General features: G+C 32.9%; 1 protein-coding gene across 12 annotated transcripts in view; it reads right to left on the reverse strand.

The window, feature by feature from the left end:
• Positions 1–20,048, reverse strand: part of LOC123549917 (inositol 1,4,5-trisphosphate receptor type 3-like) — a 277,938-nt gene that overhangs the window by 109,680 nt on the left and 148,210 nt on the right. For 7 of the 12 annotated variants that reach the window (XM_053546448.1, XM_053546439.1, XM_053546444.1 and 4 more), the window contains exon 1: positions 2,260–2,828. The exons of 3 other annotated variants lie outside the window; for them this stretch is intronic. In XM_053546448.1, the coding sequence (XP_053402423.1) occupies positions 2,260–2,373 (114 nt within the window). In that variant the 5' untranslated portion in view covers positions 2,374–2,828. Of the gene's footprint in view, positions 1–2,259; positions 2,829–20,048 lie in introns of those variants that run through there. 2 more of the 12 variants (XM_053546449.1, XM_053546445.1) reach the window with 1 other exon arrangement.

Below are 20,048 nucleotides of genomic sequence, written 5' to 3' on the forward strand. Positions count from 1 at the left end.
TCAAGCACCTATTGCTGAAGTGAACGCTTAACAGGTGTATTAATTTTGCTGAGCTAATAACCTTTCGTAAATACATTTGTGTGATGGCAGCTGTCAAATATGTTAAGTTCTTTTCTCATTACTACACGAACTGGTAAACAACAAAATCTTTTAATAGGTATAGATAACAAGACAGAAAAATTCTTTATATCCAAGAAAAAACTTTATGGCCGGACATATCTAGTTAATGGCAAACTGTTTACTTTAAACAAACATTTATCAAAGTGAAAATATATATACCTCACATAAACTTGACCATAAGGTCATTTTATGAAGCACTTGATTGACCTCAAGGCTAGTTCGTATACATGTTTATCTATAATAAAGCAATTTTCATCCTCTCCCAAGTCAAACAAGCAGTAAAAATGTTCCATGAGGCGATACTCTGTTTAAGCATCACGGGAATGGAGGGATCTTTGCTCTGTTTACAATAACTCAGTTCTGGGTAGCTTACTGTCTGTCAGAGGTCAGTTACTTCTGTAACCGGAAAATACTACGTCATTATTTTGTTACCCTTACCCTGCTAAATTTCTATATTGAACTTGTCTAGTTTTCAGTTTGGACAGTACCATTAACTGTCAAAACGGGTGCTTACCAACACAATACTGACTGAATGGCGAACAGTCCAGATCTTGATCAGACTGCACGGATGTACATGCTGATTATGATCTAAAATGGCCGCAAAGGCAGAATCAATCGTGTTCAACATGATAAGGGTTAAAGCATATCGTAAGTTCAAAACTTTTTGAACTTTTGAATCGCATGCTAAGTAGTTATAAATAATTTGAAGGAAACTTCGTCTGCCACAGAATTGTTAAGCAAAGTATGCAGCAGACGTATACTACGTTATAACGTTTTAGCAATCCGAGTCGAAATACAAAAGTATATTTTGGGCGCAGGGGATAATTGAAATGAAAGTTCTGTAAAACACGTTGGTACCTGTGCGAAAAAAAAAAAATATAAAAATACAATCTTGAGAAACGACAAGAAACAATAGAGCAAATGTATTACATATATACATAGAACTCTACATTAAACCATTTTCAGCATGTATGTTTAGATGACAACGACTTAAATATTGGTTTCAGGACACTAAATGTTGAAACAAAAAAAATCGTCCAAATTGTCCGCCATGTGGGACCTTTCTCGTGCACTGCTTTTGCAAAATAGAGCTGAATCTAAAAAGATGGATGACGTTCTCTTTTTGACTGTCTTTCGGAACCTCAGTTCAGATTTTAGACCTGATTGTCTCTCTCTCTAAGGAAGTAGGAAATTATATTTAAGCTTTCATTTATTTTATGCAACAGCTAGTCATTAGTAGGTATTCTAGCTCTATAGTCATAATAAAAAACTAATTTAATATAGATTTCGATAAAATACGTTAACTCAGTTATATTAAAAAAGAGACCAGGATCAGAATAAATATCTGTATCTTGTCACTTTTAATGGTGATTCTTCTAGGGACTTACTCGTTAAAGATTAACATTTTTGTTTTGTAAAATGAACCAACAGGTTGCTTATTATGCAGTGAAAGTAAACAACTACTGCTCAGTTGAAAAAAAAAAATCTAAACCAATCATGACTATACTTTCTTTACACAGAAAATGAAAGGAAGAAGGTATTAATAGGTATGCTAACTAAGACATGACGCTTCCCCGAGTGTTTAGGTAAATAAATGAATACGAGTTTTGATGCCGACTTCATCGTATCATGGCCAGCATCAAAATTTAGGCCAGTCCTATTTTTCTGATATTTGGCGTAAAAAATGTTTTACCAGTTAAAAATATGTAATATAATGGGAGTCTATGGGAAAATCACAATTTTCATAACATTTTCGCGAATGGATTTTTTTCTGCAATGTAGATTTTATCGAAACTTCTCACATTCGTAAATAAACGTATGGCCTATTTACGGTGAAATAAAATGTATAGGTACATGTGCTTGTTTTTGAGATATTTACCCATGATTAATGTGACCAGTATGCGCAAATCTCGAAGAAATTGTTACACACCGCATGCCACTCCTACTTATATAATCTGTGGAAGCAAACTTCCTATGAAGAACTTTATTCTGACGTTGGGCTATACGCGATCGGACATAAATCACAATTACTTAATTGGCTCATACTTATTTCTGATCGATTGTCAATAACGTTTTTTTTTTCTCCTCAGAATAAATACGCTTAAAATAGCGCTGTCATTTATATTATGCTGTTCTTACCTTTTCATTACTGCCGGACAAAGGCGACATAACAGGCTTGATGGACATTGACCTAACTTGTCTGACTGGCATTGGCCTAACTGGCTTTATCGACATCGACCTCTCTCTGTCCATATTTGTATGTTTATATAATCTATTAAATGATTTTAAAATAGTTGATAACTCATAACGAATCCACCACAGTTCAAAATGTTTCTGTATTCTATTTCTTCATAGTCTTCTATTCTGAAGCAATAGTCGTTTTTAGAACAATCACAAAGTAGTGTCATGAAGGATCGTAACATTTGCAATGTCATTGATACATATCCCGTCTGTATCTCGAAATGTTTCTTTTAAATGAATTTTACACATTTTAATTTTACTTCACACTCCATGTCTCTATCATTCAATAGTGTTTTAGAAATATCTTCAAAATAATAACTTCAAACAGCTATCTTATAGTGTGGGCAATACTATTAAAACGTCTCCGAGTTTCTCAGTTTATGACAACGTAAGATTGCAATGTTTTATAAAGCTATTCCAAATTAATATAATTCAGATACAATAACTTTCCGTTCCGCAACACAACTACAGATATCCGCAGATTAGACTTACAAACGAATGCCGCCGATCAAACATAACACCTCATCATAATAAGAAACCTCATGAAAAAATCACTGCCGTAGGTAATATAAATATAATACGTATTATATACGTTTTGCATGTGGCATAACAATTGAAGAAATACTGTAGGTATTATGTAAGATAATCATTAAAAAAGAAAAAGAACGCATAGCAACAGCCGCCAAAACTCCTTACGTTGACTTCAATATACATTTGTATTATCCTTTAAAGCATTCCGTGGTTTTGTTATTACTTGGCAAAGAACAACAACTGGTTTACCCGCTGTTTGTCATAATTAATTTTCCTTCAAGTTATACATGTTTTTATACAGTATTATGACATTTGTCAATCTTATGTCATGTATGGTATAAATTCTGCATAATTCTATGAGTACAACAGAAATGCCTTTTCATTTTTATCACAAACTATAGCATGGTAAAGCTTTCAAGAAGTTTTCTTCTAAGCATTTACCAGTACATGGCAAAAGTATTTAAAGAGTTGATGGAAATATAAATTAACAAAATATCAGCATTTGACCATATCATTTCAATAGTTGACTGGACTACAAAGTGATATCATATGATAGCATATGTTATGAAAGTAACTTATAAAAGGCTTACACCATTCCATTTCATTCGTTTTGTGTTCAATAATGGTTAAAATGACAATGTAATTTGTATTAATACTGCATGTGTTTTATTCGCTGAAAGCTGGTTCTGTTCAAATACGATTTCCACATATTATCAGAAATATAAATTTTAGATATAACAAGGTGTTCAAAGCAGTAATATATTTAATTTAATTTAATCCATGCCACTACAAGTAAAGCTCAATTTCTCAGCGAGTCAAAACTTTTTTTCATGGCTATACGGCTTTTCTTTTCTCATTAACGAGTTTATTTAAAGTCACAAAGTATGTGTGCTCAATAGAAAGTTCGTTCCACTTAATTCCATTAATTACAGCCAGAAGGTTTGTCAAAAGATCATTCATTAAGATACCTTCTTAATTAACACCTGTTGCTAATTATATTTGAAGAACTCAATCAAATAATGTCATTCAGCAAGAAAGTAAAACAGGACTTCAAACATACAGACGCCATAATGCTCAGACATAACTGCCTAAGGGTTAATATACTATAGCTGGTTACGTCATACTCTGGAATAGGGTACTAGCCATTTAAATGTAAGAAACGATCAAAATTACATAAACTTGATAACATTTTTCTGTTCATCCAAATAAGGTAAAATTCATAATATAGCAATCAAACAATTGACCTCGTCACCAACCAACTGTATGCCCCAGTTCTTCATAAGTTACGCACGGTATTTCTAAAAAGCTTAAAGTACTAATGATATAAATCTCAAGAATTAAGAAGATACATCAAATATACACAAAAGTTTCTTCGGAAAAACTAAACTTTTTATGGTATAATCACAGAAAACAAAACAAAGTAGCACTTCAAAAGCTTGAACCTAAGGTCATTCTCAACACAACACATTGAAATACCTTGAAAACGGTTAGAAGACAACTGTCAAAGCTTTACAGACACACATAATCAACAACAAAAATCAAACACGACATTTCGTGAAACATAATAATGTTTTGGCACCTACTACGTAGTCATACAAAAGTCTCTTACAGCATAGGACTAATGCGGTATTTTCACCATTTAGATGTACCATATTACTACAGTGACAAATTATAAATTAACAGAAATTCACTAATCTGCAAATTAGATGATGAGTATGGCATATAGGCAATCTAATATAATTTTCATACAACCGAGCCCATACGGCTTCCATGTCGCCATTTCATGTAAATACTGCTGTTTTCTGAGTTTTATTATAGATAAATATTGTTCCCTGTCTTATTTCGGTTCCTTTTCAAAATAGCTTCATCATTGGATAAGGAAACCATTGAGCACACAGTTCCCGTTTTACAAATGCTACTCTATGCAGCTATCGAACACAAGTAACAATTTCAAATTCTAAAACAAACATAAACATTTATTAGTAATGAAATACATTATATAAAGATCATAATTATGCAAGAAAATTTTCTGTTGAATTAAATTCTAAGTTATTTCCCGCTGTTTCAAACTGACGATTACAATACATTTATGTGCTTGTAGTTTTACAAAAATGTGCTAACTTGAATGAAACTGTGAAATAAATGAGATGCACAGGTATTAAACAGCAACTTTCACCTGAAAATAAAAACATAATTTTCCTTTATGTCCAGAATAGACTCAATGACCGGGCATATGCTTTTAATTGGGAAATTCTATATTTATGATACATACCTTGTACAAAACAACAAAAGTAACAGTATGCAGATTTCACATAAACACATTGATATACCACTTTATGAAGCTCTTGGCTGACTTCAAGGGCAAAGTCTTTTATATGATCACTTTTATCTCTCATAAGCCAAACCGCCTACTGCCGATGAAATCACTGTTTCTGTAGCATCGTTTCTTTTGTCGGATTTAGTCAAACCCACACAATTCAAAGTCATATGGCGACTTTAGGAGCTTTTAACAGTGGAGGAATACCCCAGGTGCCCCTTCAGGCATTCTTATAGGCATGGGCGGGCACCTTGGTAGAACCACCGACCTTGCGTTTATTCAGCTGTTTCACTCGTCACACCCTGAGCGAATTTCGGAAGTGTGTAATTTTATATTTAAAACATGTTAATTTAAACATGATCTTCCCGTAACAGAACAACCTATTACCATTTGTTATAAAAAATGATTTTAATATTTCAATAATGTCAAACTGAAATAATATTTTAATAGACTCAATCAGCACAGGCCACCAGATAATGTTTGAAATGAATGACATTGAACTTAAAGACAATTTGCTTGATGGATATCGGTATCGCCATATTCATATATGTCTAATCATTACTAATTTAGTTGATTATACAAAAAGAGAACTGTCATAGGTACAAATAAATCACATTTTACTGAAAATGCGGTCTTCGAAACTTAAGAAATAGGCGTTTTATTTATCTTTTATTAAAATTCTTTTTTAAATACTCTTAAGCTTTTATTCCGGTCCGTCTTGGCGGGCCGTTTTTATTTTAAAAACAGCAAAATGAGGATGTTTACCTTGATTTCCGAGCGTGCGATTGTAAAGTTGAGAATCAGCTATAATTGCAATATATAAACCAATAGACAGTCTTTCTAAATGAAAGCTGTTTCATTGAATATAATAGAAGATGCCAAAAAGACAAAATTAAAAAAAGCAGGGATGATTAAACAAAACAAAAAGCTATTAAAGCGGGAGTATTGGAACCACCCAAACCAAGATGTTCAAGCTGAAAAATAGAATAGAACACTAACACAACATAAATTTCGTGATAAACAATCTGAAGATATTAAAATACAAAAACTTCTGCTGCTGTGACAATAAGACAGAAGAATTGAAAACCTCAGATCGTCAAACAGGAAATAAATGAGAATGTTGCAGACTTGAATGAGAATGTTGCACTGATCCTGTTCATGGACAGTAGTGAAAATGCAAGCCACCGTCGTCCACGCCATGCCATAACATCTAGGCAAATGCTGCAGTAATAGTAAGACAGTATGTAAATATTATATGCAGCAGAAATTGTAAGCCTAAGATGTATAATTTCAGCTGAGGAGATAGCCCAGATTGTCATTATTATTCTTCATAGAATACCACTACATGCTTTGAATTAGAAAGGTGATGGTTTATACACCATTGTCAGAAAATGATGTTCTTTTTACCTATACGTTCTGTTAACAAATGCCAGTAGTGAGATCACAAAGTAAGCTGAAATTATTTTTTGTCTTTCGGTCAAACAACCAGGGTGATACAGACAAATTGCTATAATTAGCCAAAATTAATAACACCACCACACCACATCAATTATCACTAAAAGCACTGTTTAAATAGCAGTCTTTATACTATTCTCTTAATAAACAGCATTTAATGTTTTTGTCTCCTGGAGGACATGAAAGCAGATGAAATAGTAATCAAAGTATCTTTTTTTGCAGTAAAATCATTCATAATTATCATAATGTTATGTTTATTTTTTTGTTTTTGTTTTCTACCAGAGAATGTGTTATATATATAGCTAGTTGTTGCCTTTAGAAGGCACCACATATACACAGAACTATTTAATTGTTGTGATATTAATACCGAGGCCTGATAAAATATTTGGTTTGTTTTGCACATACAGTATCAGGTTTGCACACCATTCTGTCTAGTTCAATAACAATTTGCAAATAAGTATATATTTTAAGTAAATGAACATGTAAATTGTAAAATTATAACTTTGAGACAAAACAAAATATAGAAATATTTCTCTCCTACCTCTCGAAACAATTGTAATGATATGCGACTTTTAAAAAGTTCATGTTACATTCGAAATTAACTATATTAAAGGTTAATAAGAATCAGTCTCGTTGAGCTTTGTTAAACTTCGTATTCTGAACGTTAAACGGGGACTTAAAATTACGAGAGAAAAAAAATTATTTACATCAAACTTTTAAAGTCTGTTAATATTTCCCTTTAACTTTATTTTTTAACAGGGAATAAACAATAGACATGAAATATTTCATAGTCTTGATCATCTCTGTATACAATTTCCCAAAATATTATATGTTAATTTTAACATAATCCATCAAATAAAAGAGTAGTCTTTGCTGTTTCACATTTGTCAGTAGATTTCTAAACATAGCGCAAAAGAAACTATTTGTTTTGCATTAGCAAATGTCCGCCATTGATCGAAAATAGCATTGAATAACTCGGTTGTGCCTATGAGTATAAAATCTTTTTTTCAGGTAAAAGTAATCTTAAAATTTTAGGATTATTTTACCTTTGTAAGCATAACAGTTTAACGTAAAATGCATATAAGATCCTCCCGGACACAATGCATGCAACCAAGCAAAATTATAGCAGAATAGTCGTGATATAGTCTGTTCAATGTAAGGCAAATGAATATGCAACCCTCCTCTTGCCGCATTACACCTGCTTAATTGCACGTTTGTCATACAAATACACTAAATGGACTCGAGTATCTAAGAAGACCAGTAAATATGAAAACAGTGCTATGTCGTTGCGAGTCAAATAATTGAAATTCGGTTAAAACCAATGATAAAAATGTTTGTTTTACACGTAAGGTACACAGGATAATTATAAGATATTTTGAAAAAAATCAGCCAGTAAATCACACACGTGTGAAAATAAACATCTCTCCTCTGTTGGCCTTTGTTTGTACTTTAACACAGTATGCCATTAACCGATAAATTAATACATAATTATGTACTTCTCTAAGCACACATATCTTTTCAAAGAAAGTAAGGCTTCAAAGTAAATGTGAAATAAAGTTAAAGAGGCATTTACAGAGAAAACTATATAGCTCGGAATTAATCCTCTCGCTGTTCCATTGCTATAAATGTGCTGACTCTTTCATCATTCATGTGAAAATATCATCTAGAGGTGGAGTCAAGTCATAAATAAAAGAATAATCAACACTGTTTTGAAACATTTACTTACAAAATAATCAACACTGATTTGAAACATTAACTTATGAGCCACAAGCATGTTATAAATTTATAGCCTCGTTAATGTGTAAGTGGGATATATGTTTTTGTTTTAACTTGACATTAATGTTGACATGATATAGACTTATTCAAAAGGACACACGGTCGCGGAATGTTCAGGCAATACTGGATAATTTGTAAATCTTGCATAAAGCTAACAATACTAAAATGGGTGATATATTCATACAAATTGTGACCAAAAACCATTTTTCATTTACCCCATTCAACCAGAATTATAAAGGAATGATATATAATAGTTTTAAAGATAACTTAGAGTATGAAAATTATTTCCGAATTCTTCAGAAGAATGATTACCTTACTTTTTTCAAATTCCGTACATGTAATCACAGACTGCCGGTTGAAACCGGGAGGTACGATGGCATATCTTTTCTGGATCGAACATGTTCAAAATGCAATAGCGGAGCTGTAGGCACTGAGCAGCACTATTTGCTCAAATGTAACTTCTTTGAGCAACAACGAAACCATTTCTTAGCGAATATCAATGTTACTGATTCTGAACGTTGCTTTCGAAATTTACTTAACTCAAATTCACCATGTATTTTGTCAGAAACGTGCAAAATGATTAGAGCAATAATAACTCAGTTCTAATTGAATTAACTGACCTACTTTTACCTTAGTTTATAATCCGCCCACACATGTTTACTCCATTATGAATGAATAATATGCTTGAGTAAATATTATAACCGCATTGCTATCATAGTAAAACTTAGTGCGCGTTAAAACATAGTGCGATGTAGCCGCTATTATTAGAATAAATCCCACGCGTAAGTGACTCACCTTTGACCACATTACCCAAACAGAATTTAAAGCGTCCGCATGATATTCATGACGACCTTTTTTTTTGTAGATTCGTTCTTTAATAACTACATTACTTGCTAGGATTCCTTTTATTTATTATTTTTTTTACCTACAACTTAAATTAATGTTTGTAAACTATAAATACAACTTGTAGTCTCTATAATTTTTGAAATACTGATTTTTACTAGATGTATAAAATTTCTGATACATTCATGTTTTCCCCCAACAACAAAATAATATTTGCCTGTCGGAAGTTCATGTAAACATGTTATTACATACTGTCATTATGTTTAATCCCCATATTGTACAATGTATAATTACTTGGGTGTAATAAAGATCATGTTCTGTTCTGTTCTGTTCTATTCTTCAAAATAATTAATGAACTGTTTTGCACAATTCATTTACGAAACATAATTACTTAATTTAATCACACTGTAATGATAATGAAATGTACAATACAATTACAGAAATATGATGAGCATTTTAAATGAATTCAAAATTTGCATATCAGATACACACAGAAAATGCTCACGCCTTTGCAAAGCGATTGCAACACTATAGTATGTATGATGTAGGCCAAGGGATGATGTTTTGGATCTGACATATTTGTATGGCGGGCCTGAAGTGGCTATTATCATAACTGAACCTACTTTTATAGTCAAAGGATTGCTAATAATCACGCAAGGAATGTCTTTGTCCTTTAATATGTTGTTGACTAAACACCGGTTACTCGATTGTTTGCAACAGTTAATCATCATAAAATGCCAAAGCTACTGTAGCGTAAAATGACGTCAACAATGACGTCACACATTCTTAGGAGTTCCAGCTCCCGGATATTTACCTGGGTTACAAGAATTTATCCTGAGCAATCTGTTCCTATTTCTTGTATGGTATATAATAATAAGCCAAATATAGAGGTAATAAGTACTGGTAAACAGTCCGTATATAAAATTTATCAGTATTACGTAACACATAGCAACAAGCTAGTAACTGTAGGGAAATGGCATTTTGGTAAGAGCACAAACACCAGTTAAACTAAGACATCAAAAGAAATGTATGATTTTTATTTTCATGTAATTGCAGACTTTTTAAACCATTAACGTTTTGTAGCGATGCAAGTATGTATAGCAACATTTTTCCTTTGAGACTTCGTTTTTGCATAACTAATTTGCTACAAGCAGCTACTGATCCATCATTTGTTTTCATTGATATGTCACAGAAATTAGGATGTTCGACTTCTTTCGTACCATTAAATATGTAAGGACTTTATGCAATGCTTTTGAAGTGTCATATTTGTTAGGAAATGATGTATTTAAGCAACTAGAAAGCATCCCTGTATGCAGACATGTTGACTTGCTACTTTAAACTATGGTTATGAAAAGAGCATTAAAACTATCATTTCAAAGTCTTAAAATGTTCAAAACTCTGAAGAAAAAACATTATTCTTCTTGATGTCAATTAGAACGAGTGGCTCCACTTATATTCAATAAAATACTTCTTTCGAATTTATTACCTTTATAATTATTATAAAACAAACATCATAGAACATTAAAGGCAAACAACAAATATTCTTCATTTGTTGCCTTTTTACTTTTGATTGTAGTGGCCTAATAAACGAAATGATCTTTATGTTTCATTTTCTCTCCTCTTCTCTGTTTGACGTATAACTTGCAATTGTAAAATTTATATTTCTAACAGACATTGATGTATGTTAATTGCTTATTTAGTTTTAAATACATTTCCTGTTAATTCAGTTTAGAAGTATTTACTTATTACATCCTCATGAAGAACTGTTCATTATTATAAAAATCACAAGGGTAGATTTCCCGGAAGCACAAAGCACAGCAAACATAGTCAGAACTATGCACCGCCAAGAAGGTCCGTAACAAAAAGAAACCGTAGCAACTGTAACAGACATCCGACAACAGATACATTTTAATTATATGCAATATGCCAAAAAATCGGGAATTTGTCTTGTCTTACTTTTTTTCATTTTTTACAAGGAGGAACATTTCGCTTATCAGCAAAAGGAATGTCTATTTAATGAGCCAGCAAGTCAAACAGCGGACGAGTTGTTCTAGATAATATCCATTTTTATTATTTTGTTTACAACTAGCTTTTTGTCCGTTCCGTTTTATATCCTTTTTTTGTATATTGTCTTGTATGTTGGTTATGTAACTTAACTTCACTCTTCTTAACCACCACCTTCTTTATGTCCCAATTTCTACTTAGTCTTTTTCATTTTTACGCCCCCACCCCATTTACTCCGTCCCACTTTTTTTATATGTTTTCATTTCCTCCTGAAGGTCAGAGACCCATGAGGAATAATAAAACATATATACAATATGGCGATACAATACATATGATATAACAGAAAAACATCATTACATGTGATTATATAACTAAATTATCACTTTTCGACGCTTTTATGAGCGTCTAATACCTTCATCTTTCAACTACAGTTTCTGTTTGTGGTTGACCTACATCGAAGTGTGTGACTCTGGCTGTGTTTGTCGTGCTCATTGCTTCCGATGAGTCAATTGTTACCTTTTATTTTTGTAATATTGTTACGTAAAAATTATAGTCATGTTAACAAAGGTCAACTGTCAGAAACCACATCTAACCCTTCACACAAATTCTTCGTTTTTGATATGGTATGTACATCTTGGTACTACTTCGACAGATAGGACTTTACAATTCCCTACGATTTTCTAAATATTTTTTTCTTCTATATCATTGTTTTATATTTTTGTGTTACACAACAGAAATGTATATTTGAAGGTTCTGGTTCAATTTTGTGATTGAAATTAGTAGTAGGGTCACCTCATCAGCCGTAATGTTATTTTATATTTGTAAAATATATAACATGAAAGCAAATAAAAGAAAAAATATTTTGACAGGGTGTGAAATGGAGTGAAAAAAACTAATTCGCAATCTTTTTCAGATTTTAAAATTGAAATTCAATAAAAAAGCACCCAACTTCTAAATTACAAATCAATTAATAAAACACAAACAATTAATCAATAGTACTTTCGTTGATCCGTTTCAACCCTCGTGAGAATTTCCCTTGTTTTAGGAAATTTTTTGGCACTATTAAACCCAACATTTATTTTAAAACAAGAGGGCCATGATGGCCCTGTATCGCTCACCTGACCTACAGACCTAAAGATCATTAAGATTAACATTCTGACCAAGTTTCATTAAGATATGGTCATAAATGTGGCCTCTAAAGTGTTAACTAGCCATTCCTTTGAAATGACCCCGTGACCTAGTTTTTGACCCGATATGACCCAGATTCGAACTTGACCTAAAGATCATCAAGTTTAACATTCTGACTAAGTTTCATGAATATACAGTCATAAATGTGGCCTCTAGAGTGTTAACAAGGTTTTCCTTTGATATGACCTAGTGACCTAGTTTTTGACCCCAACTGACCCAGATTTAAACTAGATCTAAAGATCATCAAGATTAATATTCTGACAAAGTTTCATTAAGATATGGTCATAACTGTGGCCTCTAAAGTGTTAACTAGCTTTTCCTTTGATTTGACCTGGTGACCTAGTTTTTTATCCGACATGACCCAGATTCAAACCTGCCCTAAAGATCATCAAGTTTAACATTCTGACTAAGTTTCATGAAGATACAGTCATAAATATGGCCTCTACAGTGTTAACAAGCTTTTCCTTTGATCTGACCTAGTGACCTAGTTTTTGACCCCACCTGACCCAGATTTACAACTGATCTTAAGATCATCAAGATTTACATTCTGACCAAGTTTCATTATGATATGGTCATAAATGTGGTCTCTATAGTGTAAACTAGCTTTTCCTTTGATTTGACCTGGTGACCTAGTTTTTGATCCTACATGACCCAGATTCAAACTGGACCTTAAGATCATCAAGATTAACATTCTGGTCAAGTTTCATTAAGATTGGGCCAAAATTGTGACCTCTAGAGTGTTAACAAGCTTTTCCTTTGATTTGACCTGGTGACCTAGTTTTTGAATCCAGATGACCCAATATCGAACTCGTCCAAGATTTTATTGAGGGTAACATTCTGACCAAGTTTCATTAAGATTGGGCCAAAAATGTGACCTCTAGAGTGTTAACAAGCTTTTCCTTTGATTTGACCTGATGACCTAGTTTTTGATCCCAGATGACCCAATATCGAACTCGTCCAAGATTTTATTGAGGGTAACATTCTGACCAAGTTTCATTAAGATTGGGCCAAAAATGTGACCTCTAGAGTGTTAACAAGCTTTTCCTTTGATTTGACCTGATGACCTAGTTTTTGATCCCAGATGACCCAGTATCGAACTCGTCCAAGATTTTATTGAGGGTAACATTCTGACCAAGTTTCATTAAGATTGGGCCAAAAATGTGACCTCTAGAGTGTTAACAGTCAAATTGTTGACGACGGACGGACGGACGGACGGACGACGGACGACGACGGACGGCGGACACAGGGCGATCACTAAAGCTCACCTTTGAGCACTTCGTGCTCAGGTGAGCTAAAAATAGATTTATTTTCCGTATATTCTTGTGAGTATTGATACAGAATGGTCAAAACTTGTCACATAAAGATTTAGAGTGAGTTGGGTTTTACGGCGAATCGACACAAAATGGTATGACCTCCTGATAGATCACAATGTCTTTTACATGGCCTTAGTAAAGTAGAAATAAGGTCTTCTTGTAAGTTGTAAATGGACTCTTGTACGTAATGATGGACATTTTCATTGAGAACCACAAATCTTAGCATGATGTTGTATGAGTTTTATCGCAAAAAAACAAAAAAAAAAAAAAAAAAAAAAAAAAACTCGTGCCATATTAAATGATTGGAATTATATAATTTGATTAAGGAAAAATGTGAACGAGAATTATAAATCTCAGTCATGCTGGCGTATGACATTCACATTAACCGCGGCACACTGTTTGGTACAGTTTAGGCTACGTGTATCAAAACGCAATTAGAAATCCATTAGTATAAGGCACATTTTGTACGGCGTGCTGGTGATTTAATTGATCGAATGACTAGATTCTCGTTAAGGAATTCTTTGTCAGGTAAATCGAAGTTTTGTACTAGTAAATAAAGCTAATATGTGGGGTTTAATATGATAAACATGACGTACAAATAATAGTTAAAAAGCGAACTGAAGTAAACGTTAAAATGCGGTTTACAAAATACATTTATTTCTGCTACGCTTCATGCAAATGCATCTATTCTGCTTTTTGCTCAAAGATTCTCTATAGATATGTATTCCTCATTCTTGTCACTTGTGTCTTAGCTGGCTAAATTCTAGGATAATATGTTTTTAAGCTTAAGAACAGTTTTTAATAAAGCACATACATAGAAAGAAAACACTCGATTAATTAGAAAGCTATTTAGTACAGACGCATCCAACATTTCTAAAAAAAAAAACAACAGAGGTTCGCTTAGCGGTGCTAGTGGCAATGCACTTTTACCTACCAAACTGAGTCTTACAATTATTTTGTTCGGTTGCATTCCAAGTTTGCAAAAGATTTTCTTATAGAATCGATGAGAATGGACATACTATAAATATAAAAGAAAATATGCCTTCTAAATATGGAGAACCTGTATACATTGCAAGAGGTTGTAAGGAAAAGTGTACAGACATTCTTGGAGAAGAATTAAACACCATCTTCGAGATGCACACTCTTTGAATCATTAATACTGCATTTCATCGTTTTATCTTTGGCGATCAGTGCACATTCGTTTTCACTCAAAAATAGCTTTGTTTTAAAAGCTTGATATGAAAAATAATGTCTCATCTTTATCACCTCTCCCCCTGTTCGCTTTTGTTTGTGCATAACTGACTTTTGTAACAGATCACTACATGAAGGTATTTTCTCTCAACACACATACTCCTTCTTAAATAGAAAGAGTGGGAAACCACCACACAAATAAATATGTTGCAGGCTCGGTTTGATTGAGCTGGTGGAAATGCAAGTTACCTACCACGCCCTATAGCCCCAGGTTGAAAAGAACTTTGGCGATATGACTGTCAATCTGTCGCCATTCTTTCAATTGCAGTGGATATAATTTTCAATTAAGAATTTAAAAGTAAAGTTCTAAATAGAAAATACCGTCACACGACCAAAGTGGGGTTTAACAATGGCAAAATAAAGAAATGTGTTAACCATCTAGACTTTAATTAACATCCTTTAAGCATACGGATCATTATATGTAAATTAAAAACGTCAAAAGCAAAGTCATTAATCTTTCTGACTATTACGTTGCTGTGAGTTAGAGTTTATGTTTCATTTCCGCCACAGTGTACTTTCATCTTACGTGATTATGTTTTGTTAATGAACTGTTACATACAAATAATTTTAGTAGCCTCATTAAGAATGTAGCGATTTCATTCATATGTAACGGAACGGAGGTTAAACAAAATAAACTATAAGAATTGCCATTTTCTGAATGCAATCATTTTCTCATTGAACATGTCTCAAGGTCAAATCTTCAGTAATTTATACAACAGACACAGACAGACTTTATGAGACTGTGTTTATGTTTTATGACGCCTTTATTTAGGGAATAATTTATAGCAAAAGAGTGCTTTAACACTATTTATGCACGATGGGTGGTTATACGTCGGGCGCAATAATTTAACGAGGGCGCAGCCCGAGTGAAATTATTTGAACGACGTATTACCACCCGAGTGCATAAATAGTGTAAAAGCACGCTTGTGCTATAAATCATTTCGATTCTAATATGCTCTTAATCTCAAACACTAGTTAAATATAGAAGCGCTCTTTCTTGGTCGCAACAAAACATTTGACGTCACCGCACGTAAACGTGACGTCATTCTAGCGTAAAAGTGTTTTAACAGAGACAAGCATATTAGAATGTATGTTAAATGCAGTGCAAACTCATCTTCTACTATTACATACAAGTGTCTAGGTGTTTAGTGAATATGAAGCCAAAGTTTGGATAGAGATAATATGAAGTCAAATAATAATGGAATGGCTCATTGATTACCTTTTCATAATATATAGTCTGAAAACTGTTTGAAATAGGGGTCGCATAAATAAAACGCCAAAATATTAGGAAAGAAAACAAAGAAATCTCAGTTATCATTTCCTGTTTTATATCATTCTGTTGAGTTTTATTGCAATTCAGTCAAACTTGCCAAGACAGCTGGTAAGAGAGGCAGCCACGATCAAAAGGTCATCAGTTTTAGTTCTGATTTTAAATATTTGCTATGTATTCAATCACACGCAAACACAAACATATTATTTATTTTCCAAGTGATGATCGCTATATTGAGGTTTCACTGTGCATTACGACACGCATTCCTGTGAGATTTTGACTGCAAGTCTTCTGAATGCACACATATGTGAATCCATCATTTGTATTCATTAATATGTTTTAAAACTCACGGATTCTCAAGTTCTTCTTTCTCATCAAAAAAGTAAAGAGGTTGTGCATTTCTTTGAAGTGTCACTTTTTTTCCAGAAATGATATGTTTGAGCATTCCCGAACACAATTTTATATAGACATGAGCACTTGCTACTACAAACAATAGTTATGAGAACAACATCAAAACCAATATTTCAAAGTCTTAACCAGGTAAAAGGATTATTGTTCTTGATGTCAAATGTATTATTATTATTTATGTCAATTATGATGAATGACAACTCAGAAATTTGATAATAGCTTCTTTTATATTTTTTACGCTATGAAAAGGGCATAAAAACGTTCTTCAATGATTGCCGTCTGTTTCTAATACAATCGACCTAATCCGCAACATAACTGTGCCTCCTTCCAATTTTTGTCTGTCGGTATAGTAATAACATTGAGCTTAATAAGCAGTTGAATGCAATTTCTAATACATATCTTACCAATATATATGTTTACGTTTGTTCATCGTTCATCCAGTTTAAATGCGTGAAAGGAAATTTAAACATGGAATACTGGCTTTCTGCATTATCAATTGACATCCATTTGAATAAAAAGATTATATCTAATACTTCACAGGCTTTTCTGTCTTCAAAGTTAATAGCGGTTCACATAAACTTTCCACTATATGCTAGTTACATGAACGCCAGAACATAATATATGATGAGCTAGCAAGGCAGGAAAAACGGTAAGTTCAAAAACAAAGGCAAATAACAAGAACAACACTCAATTTCAAAGAATACAGCCCCATCCTAAAACTAAAACCCCATAACAGTGTATATGAATAGATACATAGCCTTACTTAGGATTACTTACCATCAGTTGATTATGACAGGTATGTTTTCTGATGAGCAAATAGTATTTTCATACTCGGTCTATCATGGAAACTGTTGGTCAATGAAGCTTGAGATTTTATCACTTTCTAAGGTCACTTATCTGATGGGCAAATGTTATTTTCAGCCCGATCGTTCAAGAAACTTGTCTGTCTGTAAAACCGGAGGTTCTTTAAGGTGAGATTCGTGGAAAGTTTCTTGAAAAGTTCTCAGTGTCGTATTCCAGCCTAGCTAAACGTTACAAATAACATATAATATGACATTTCATGAAACCAGAACGTCCTTTCAATATCATAAACTAACCAGCTTGAACAAAATATAATGTAGCCTGAACTAAACACTGAACATTGCCTAAAGTTAAACCACCCATAGCGATATCATTTTCATTATGAATATATTTAGATTTTATAAATGCACAAACAAAAATCGTTTATACAACAAATGTGTGAAAATAACGACTTTCCCCTTTCCCTGTTGGTCTTTGATTGTCTTTACATCAAAAGCAGTATGCCGTTAACCGAATAACCGATATCTCAGTACATGGGTTATTTATCTAAAACATACATACCCCTAATGAGACGTAAAAATGATTGATGATGAATATAGAAAGAATTGGAAAATAAAAAAAGGTTAATGATTTAAATTGAATGTAATTATGTTACGCTAAAGAGGTCTAACGTATATCACACTCTCATTTTCGAATATCAAATGTGGCACTACGGAGATTAAACGGAAAAAACACATATTATGTATGTTATAGTCACATCCAACCCTGGAATACTTCGAAATAAATTGCACATCGCCGCTAGTTCAAAGAGAAACTACTTTATAACGAGAAGAAATATATTGTTTCTTCAGAAGTGATGCTAGAAGGGATACTGTATAAACGTATTTAGCACATTATTGTAATAATATACTCAATTCTGATATAGTATTAAGGCTTATCAAAAATGTTTGGCTTGATTACTTTAATTTAATCGAATATTCAACTTTACCTTTAATAAGATGATCCAAGAAAACAATGGATATAAATATTTTCTATAATGTCTATAGACTATTGAAACACCACATGCGTTTGATGTATTGTCAAAAATCATACTAGAATCGTGATTCCACAATCTGTCTTCCTTTATAATTTTATACAAAATTTTAATGTTTCACACATTCGGATATATGTTAATTAATATTAGCTCACTGGACACCGTTCGCGATTGAGAGACGTTATTAAACTGAGTTGGATTTTTGTTTGTTTGTTTTGGGTTTAACGCCGTTTTTCAACAGTATTACGCGAACTTAATGCATTTCCACAAATAAAAACTGACAGTACAAGATTCCGTTTTAGGTGCAATTATTTTTATATGAAATACATACTAGAATTGAAAGTTTAGATACTAAAAGAATATGGACATATAAGTCTTGTAAAAAATTTCCTGTTTGGTTTACCCAACCAGAGGCATAAGTTTGAAGGAACATTTTTGACTGACTTCAATGTCACATTAACTTAAGTTATATTTTTACAAAGCGATGACAGTATCACTCCTGTAGAAATAATTCATCTAAGGTGTTATCGCTCATAGGAAAAGGTCGTCGCGTGCAATTTATTTCGCAATATTATGGGTGTATATCAGCATGTTAATGCAGCAGTTGATAGCTTTCAGTCCATTTTTAAAGACACTGCAAGTGTACCAATCGTCCATTCTGGGACAATGCGTTATCTTATATAGTCAGTTAATGATTTTTGTTGAGAAAGTCAATCCATATCTATCAAAAGATCCGTTGGAAGAATAGGACATAACCAGCGGAACTATAGCAGACAGGTTGTATTGTTTACACTTTCATAAACAATAAGCTGATCAAACTATGTTAGCGGGCATATTTGTTAATTCTATTAAAAAAGGGATGTATTGCAAAATATTGTTCTTAGCACTAGTCATCACTTTTTTCAAGTCATTACATTTACAGCAATAGTTCATTGTAAGCTGAAAAAGGTTAGCTCTTCTAAACACAAGAATGTGCTTAAACATGCATATCGAGCCAGAAATCTGACAACAATATCCTCATTTCCGCCTTGTTTTCAGCGTTATACGTCTTGAGTCGACTTATCGACGGTCATCTATGTCAAGGTTATTCTTACAATGACTGAAGTTATTTTGATAACCGTTTTGCATGGAATTTACCCAGTGTCAATGTTTAGTTTACGCATTACGTTATAAGAGGCAAAAAGACGTCACGTGCTCAAACAATGTCCTGTCGGAAAATGACATACCACGAAACCGGCAACTTCATTGTGATATCCTTAAAATGATCTACGTTGAAAGAGAAAGCACCAACTTTCTCAAAGCAAGACTAAACTGTAATAATTAAAAACGACAAGGACATTGTTTTAATCAGTGACATTTGGTTATAAATTAATATTTTTTCCCAAAATGGATGACTTACAGGAGAAAAGAAAAAATACTGTCAAAAATATGAAGGAACTGTATTGTTTATATATCTACATAGACTGACATAATTATATATTGTCAGGTCTTGAGTTG

This window comes from Mercenaria mercenaria, chromosome 6 (genome assembly GCF_021730395.1).
Source record: "Mercenaria mercenaria strain notata chromosome 6, MADL_Memer_1, whole genome shotgun sequence".
Lineage (NCBI taxonomy): Eukaryota > Metazoa > Mollusca > Bivalvia > Venerida > Veneridae > Mercenaria > Mercenaria mercenaria.